The sequence below is a fragment of the Tupaia chinensis genome, unplaced genomic scaffold, assembly GCF_000334495.1.
Source record: "Tupaia chinensis unplaced genomic scaffold, TupChi_1.0 Scaffold144466_1, whole genome shotgun sequence".
NCBI classification, from domain to species: Eukaryota; Metazoa; Chordata; class Mammalia; order Scandentia; family Tupaiidae; genus Tupaia; species Tupaia belangeri.
Genome location: NW_006204325.1, coordinates 34,901 through 41,372, shown reverse-complemented (window position 1 = coordinate 41,372; position 6,472 = coordinate 34,901). Strand labels below are relative to the sequence as shown.

General features: G+C 44.7%; 1 protein-coding gene across 1 annotated transcript; it reads left to right on the top strand.

Annotated features, from left to right (window-relative positions):
- The first annotated feature begins 1,055 nt into the window (after positions 1–1,055).
- Positions 1,056–4,726, top strand: LOC102473408 (secretoglobin family 1D member 2). Its single transcript, XM_006167027.2, has 3 exons — positions 1,056–1,160; positions 3,233–3,420; positions 4,600–4,726. Exons 1-3 carry the CDS (start codon positions 1,106–1,108, stop codon positions 4,624–4,626), a joined length of 270 nt encoding a protein of 89 aa, XP_006167089.1. The 5' UTR covers positions 1,056–1,105; the 3' UTR covers positions 4,627–4,726.
- The last annotated feature ends 1,746 nt before the right edge of the window (positions 4,727–6,472 follow it).

The window sequence follows — 6,472 nt, the reverse complement described above, 5'->3', positions numbered from 1 at the left end:
TTTTTTGGAGAGGTTTTTGCTACAGGGCACACGCGCTTGCCAGAAAGAGAGAGACAGAAAGTGAGAAATGACTCCCCAGGGGAATGGCCACGCCTCAGTCCCTTCTTCTCTATTTTCCTCCCGGTATCTTGGGCATGCACACACATGCACCCAGCGTGAGTTTAAGCCAGCAGGTCCAGGACTCAAACTGTAGTTGACCACATGGGAGTCCAATGACATAGCCATTATGCCAACTGCTGGTACCTTTAGCAATGTTTTAAGGTACATATGTGATGAAGATGATGGTGATGGAAGGGGCCAAGGGAGAAGATAAGACTTGCTCAGATGTTACCCATGTGCAGCTGAAACACTCCTGGTAGCTGTCAGATGGACAGAGGAGGGCCAGTGGGATTCTTCCTATGTGCCTTTTCTCCCTTAACAAAAGTGTAGCTCTCCAGCTTCCTTTGCCCTCTCCACCACCCCCTCCAATTCTATCCTCCTGATATTAGAACCTTCTTCTAGCTCTGCACTAACACAAAGAGTAGAAATGACAGCCAAAAGCTCCAACCCAAGCTGTGGTGGCTTAGATAGTAGGATGGCACTGTGTGATACTGAACCTATTGAAAAACCTGGGTTCAAATCTTGAATTACCCTGAACACGAGCACACGCATGATTCCTGGCTGGCTAGAAGGCTGGAGGGAGGATCGCAGCATGGCATGATTCCATCAGGGCTATCTCGAGATAGAGAAATTTATAATAAGACGAAACAAAACAAAAAACTCAAAGCTCAGAAGCAATTGAGTTGGCTGAGGCTGAGGCTCTAGGAATTATTTCCAGAGACAGCTAAACACTCATCTGGAGGGAAGAGCAGATTTCCTGTGGGGCTGCTCATCTGTGTACTCTCCTTGGAGGGAGGGGCAGACATGTGACAGGGATGAACAGCTCCAGCCTTGGTGAGGAGTCAGGGCTGGAAGCCAGGCCTCGTGACCTGCCACAGCCTGTGTGGGCAGGACCAGTGAGGTTCACCAGGTACAAAGAGCCCTGGACTCCAGTGGCTCTGCAGGCTCCTGTGGTCGAGTCTAAACCGCTCATTGTTCACTAAAGCTGAAAGCAAAATTAATCATCATGAGGCTGTGGGTGTCTCTTCTACTGGTCACTCTGGCTCTTTGCTGCTACCAGGGTGAGTATTGTTTGTTATCAGGCCAATACTAGCCCTGATAAGGGTCCTTATCTGAACACCAAAGAAACCTATTTGCATGGTGTAGGGTCAGAACAGGCCAAAATTTAAGCTTTTTCCTGGGTTTATGAAGTACTTTCACTTCCACCCTACCCTCCCACTCCAAAAAAGCTCAGGGGTCTTTTCATTAATTTCCCAGTACTGACTCCTCAGGCTCCTGTGGTCGAGTCTAAACCGCTCATTGTTGCCTATATCTGAAATCAAAATTAACCACCATGAGGCTGTGGGTGTCTGTCCTACTGGTCACTCTGGTCCTTTGCTGCTACCAGGGTGAGTATCATTTGCCATCAGCCCAACACCAGCCCTGAAAAAGGCCCTTTTGGGAACACCAGAGAAAAATATTTGAATGGTGTTGGGTCAAAACAGTCCAAAATTTAAGCCTTTTCTTGTATTTATGAAATTTTCCCTTCCAGCCTACCATCTCACCCCAAAAAGCTCAAGAATCTTTTCATTAATTTCCCAGTACCTAGGAACTTTTGTGAAAAGAAAAATTATTACAGGCAAATTTGGGGAATTGGTGGTGGAACTTCACTTCTTGGCTGTGACCTGTGTTTTAGCAGAAGCAAGATGTGAACCTGGGATCTGTCATTTATCAGCCCTTTGACTTAGACAAAGTCCTTAACCTCGCCAAGCCTCCTCTTATCACTGGTGCTTACTGTTACCACCAAGAGTGGTTATGAGAGTGGAGCGAGATTTTGTATGTCACATTTGATCTCCAGGTATCAGCAAATGTCTAGTAATTAGAAATTCTCCTCCCCAGAGTCTCTGGTGTGAATTGAGCTCAAGGTTTTTTAAGTTCAGTCTCATAAAATGATATAACTAGAAGGGTCTTTGGAGAGATTTCAGGTCAGAATGAGCCTGTGCTCTTGGAATCTCTCAAGAAACAAGCACCTGGGCTCTGAGAATAAGCAGCGCTCAAGGTATCCACCAGTGCTCTCCATACCAGTTTTCTAGGAGTAGTTCTGGAAATCGTAGCAGAACTCCTAAAATTATTATCACTACGGTACCTGTTTTTCTAGAATTAATTCTACCCATTCTTTGATAATATTTTGCATGTTTCACGCCCATCCTCGGGACTGACCTGACCTCTGTGAGTCCTTTTAAATCGTACTTTCTGAACCTCCTCTCTCCCTGAATTGAGTGAAGCTCTCTCTCCAAATTCTCCTCATAGTTCGAAGTCAATTGATCAGGGGTCACATCATGACCTGGCAGGGCACTTCTGAGGTGCAGGTTGGTTGGGAAAGACTTGGGGGAGTGAGGAATCCAGACCAGAGAAAGTGATAGGAATCCAGGTCACACCAAAATTGGCAGCAACAGCAGGAAAGAGCCCTAGTTTCTGGCCCTAGTTCCTGCCTTTAAACCTTTCTAGGGATGCTGAACATTACTGCAAACTAAGAGCCAATCCCAATTTCCCACAGGTCCACAAAAGCTCCTAATTTTGATTAAAACTAATTTGCCTTTTTTCCTTACTTTTGAGCTCGATCTGCTTCTATGCATAGCCCCAGTTTCTCCAACTCAGATTCAAAATAGAATTCTTCAACATTTTTTTAACCATTTTATTTGCTCTTCTCCAGATTTACTCTTACTTTTCTGATCTCTGGTAAGATTCTGACACTACAATTCACATTGAAAGTAAAATACCGAAACCTTCTCTTCATCATCAGTATCTGTGTTGATCAAAATTTTACATTGTTATCAGTTATCTTTTAATAGTTAATTATTTAAAATCCAAGAAAAGCAAAATTCTGTAAATCAGAGTTTTAGAGAGTAGAGCTGTGAGCTTTTGCAAAAAGCAAAAACAGAATGAGTGCTCAAGAAAACAGTTTTCCAGACCTAGCTCTGCCCTTTGCTTTGTGATCTGGCAGAAGTCTTGACCTTGAGAGTCTTACATCGTCATTAGCACAAATATGCAATGGGAGCATAAACCCTTGGTGGTACTGACTAGTGGAGCATCAGGGAGCCATGGGGGAAATGACTTTTGTTACCTAAATTGTATTTTTATTTTTATGTTCCAGCCAGTGCAATAGTCTGTCCAGCCGTTGTTATTGATATAGAAAACTTCTTAACCATGCCTATGTGGCTTTTTGAGAAGACAATTAAAGTATTTAATGCACCAGCAGATGCTGTTCAGGCAAAGTTGCAAGTGAAGCAATGCACGGATCAGATGCCCAGAGAAGACATACGCAAAATTAAACACATATTGGTAATTTCTCTCTCCTTTATGCATAGAAGCTTCTGGTCAGCACACCAGCCAGGGGTGAGGTCATTTGGCTATTCCATGGGGGTCTCACGTAGGGCTCCTACCTTGCTGCTCATCTTTGATCGGGTGACTCAGACCACAGGGTAGAAGATACCAGGACACCTGCTAAATTGAACTCACCTGCTCACAGCTTCCTGGGCATGTTCCTCTCTGGTCACCCCCTCTGGATACGATGTTTCCCAGTATCCTTCGTAGAAGGATAGCTGGGACCCAGTGCAGGGAGGTTGGAAGACCAAGATCTGCTTCCTTTTGTTACCTAGAGCTTTGCTGAAGGTGAGGTCCACTCACTCAGTGGGCACAAGTCCTAAGGAATCTCACAGGAGTCTTGGGGCTAAGGAACAGGGAGACAGAGGGAGAAGACTGGAGCTGGCCTCTATCAGGTGCAGCCCTGTTGGCTAGGGGTGTCTGGCAGCTTCTACAGAGCCAGGAGCCCACTCCCAGCTCCTTTGCCCCATGTTTCTTTCCTGACTTACAACTCCATTACCATTGCCAAGCATAGAGCCCTGTGCTGCATTATATTCTACAGTCCATGGGGTCCTGGAATACCTATATCCTGTCTTCATCAGGAAACCAAATATTTAAAAGGGCCTCTTGGCTTGTCTCTTTCTGAGTTTAAGCCCTGAAATTTAGGTGCAGATTCCCAGAGAAGCTATAATTTCATTGTTAAAAAGGACCCGGCCCAGAGGCAGAATTCCCACCTGGGGTTTGGGAATTCTGAAAAGCTGTCTCACAGTCCCATCCCAGTCCTATCCCACATCTTTTAGTCCTGGATCTCCCATGGGGGTAATAGTGGATGACATTCATTGTCCTCGAACCTCATAGAATATAACTCCTGAATGCTCTGCCCTGCTTGTCCCCCTCTCCTTTCCACTAGAAACCTGAGCCACACTCCTGGGCCACTTAAGGGTTTGTTTTCCCGACTTTGGAAAGGCTTTTCCCTATCATTCACTGCATGTCTACGCTTAAGATTTCCCCTCCCCTCCACACACACTCACCAGATTTCTGCCTCTGCCCTCCCAGGGGCTGCTGTTGGCAGAATTTCCATTGATCTCTTGGGTCTGTTAACATGTCTCTCCAGGAGCACCATGACTGACACCAATTTTCTTTTATTTTTTATTACAGGTGCAAATGCTTCCTAAGTGTCTCTAATTGCAAGATATTATATTCTGTTTCCACTGTCCTCCAATGATACCTAATTTCCAATGCAAAATGTAAAGGTTTCAACGTCTTGCTTTAATAAATTACTTGCCCTGCACTTCTCCATGTGTCTTGTTTGCATCTAAGTCTCAGTGCTCGAGTTAAGGGCAGTTTTAATACTAAAGTGCATTTCGATATTGTCACAGTAACTTCCAGAGACTAAATAGCCTCTGTTACTGGTGGCCAAAGTGTCTGGGATCCCAAAAGTTATGTATTTAGGAAACCCCCAGACTCATTGGCTGGCTTATTGTGTGGTTCACACCTCACAGCAGCACTTGTGTGATGTTCTCATGGAATTGCAGTCTACCTGCTCGGTGCCCGGATCCCCACTATACTTTGACTACCTTGTCATGTCTGGGACACCTTATTTTCCATCTACTTCTGAACTCTTAGTGCATCACCAGGATTCATCCTTTGATTAAACCTTCCTTTTATCCCCACACTCAGAGGGTTCATCAGTGTCTACACCACCCCCCAACTTTAGTCTAATGCTTATCTCTCAGTCTCTTCTTCCAAATGCTCCAAAAATAAGCATTGAGCCACCAACTGAACATCTCCATCCAAGTACTCCACAGTCAGATCACAAGCAAAATGTATGAAGGAACACACTCCCTGGATCAACTCTACTCATCCGTTACACCAATCCGGCTGATGGGCTCATCTCCCACAGACACCTACTCAGGAAACATGAGGACATAATAGGCTTCTAGATTAGTGTCCTGTGGCTGCTAGAAGAAATGACCATAACCTGGTGTCTTACACAACTTGATCACTCACAGTTCTGGAGGTAGGGGGTCAAAACTGTGTCATTGTCTATAAATACATCTGCTAGCAGAGCTAACTCCCTCTAGAGGCTCTAGTGGAGAGTCAGAGACTGCTCTCAGCTTCCTGTGGCTAATAACGGTGCTCCTTTCGTGGCCACATCACTCCAACGACTGCTTCCATAATACATATTCTTCTCTTTCCATTCAAATCTCCCTGTGCCTTTTTCTTATAAAATATGCAGTTTTGGTTTAGGGACCATCAGTAGTTCAGAATATCTCTTAAATTCAAAATACTTACATCAGCAACTTTTTTTTTCTCTTTGTTACAACATGTAATATTATAAATTCTTTGCAGTCCCCATTTTCTCACCACCTAGTCCTATACATGCAACCATTCAGGGGAGGCAAGAGCTAGGAGACAAGAGTTCCCCAAATGGGCCAGCTGGTGGTGTGGTGATCAAGGTGGCTGGGTCCCACAGAGCCATTTGTGCACTTTGAGTCCTAAACCTGGAAGCTTTCAAAACATGCCATGTGGTTGGGTATGAGGGTCTTGAGGAAAAACAATCAATAGACATAAGAATGAAAGGTTATCTATTGAGGATGACATATATGGTATTGTCTTTGACTTGTTCGGCCTGCGCTGTATGCCAATTTTGAAAAACCATGTTGGGTGCTATCAAGATGTACTATGATTGGGACCAGCAGTTAGCGTAATGGCTATGTCACTGGACTCCCATGTAGTCGACCACAGTTCGAATCCCAGACCCAGTGGCTTAAACTCACACTGGGCATGTGTGTGTGTGTGCCCAAGATCCTGAGAGGAGAATGGAGGAGAAGGGATTGTGGCGTGGTCATCCTTCTGGGGGGAGAGTTCATGCTTTCTGTCTCTCTGTCTTCTCTGTCTCTCTGTGTCTTTCTGGCAAACGCACACGCCCTACAGCGAAAACCTCTCGGAAAAAAAAAAAAAAAGAGTTGTTATTAATAAAGATCATGGGATTTTTTTTTTCCACTCAACAAACATTTTTCAAGCACCA

Excerpts from the sequence above, each read along its gene's own strand:
- LOC102473408 (XM_006167027.2), top strand. The coding sequence starts at position 1,106 with ATGAGGCTGTGGGTGTCTCTTCTACTGGTCACTCTGGCTCTTTGCTGC. Across the intron at positions 1,161-3,232 it reads GGCTCTTTGCTGCTACCAGG|CCAGTGCAATAGTCTGTCCA; the intron begins GTGAGTATTGTT and ends TTTATGTTCCAG. Across the intron at positions 3,421-4,599 it reads GCAAAATTAAACACATATTG|GTGCAAATGCTTCCTAAGTG; the intron begins GTAATTTCTCTC and ends TTTTTATTACAG.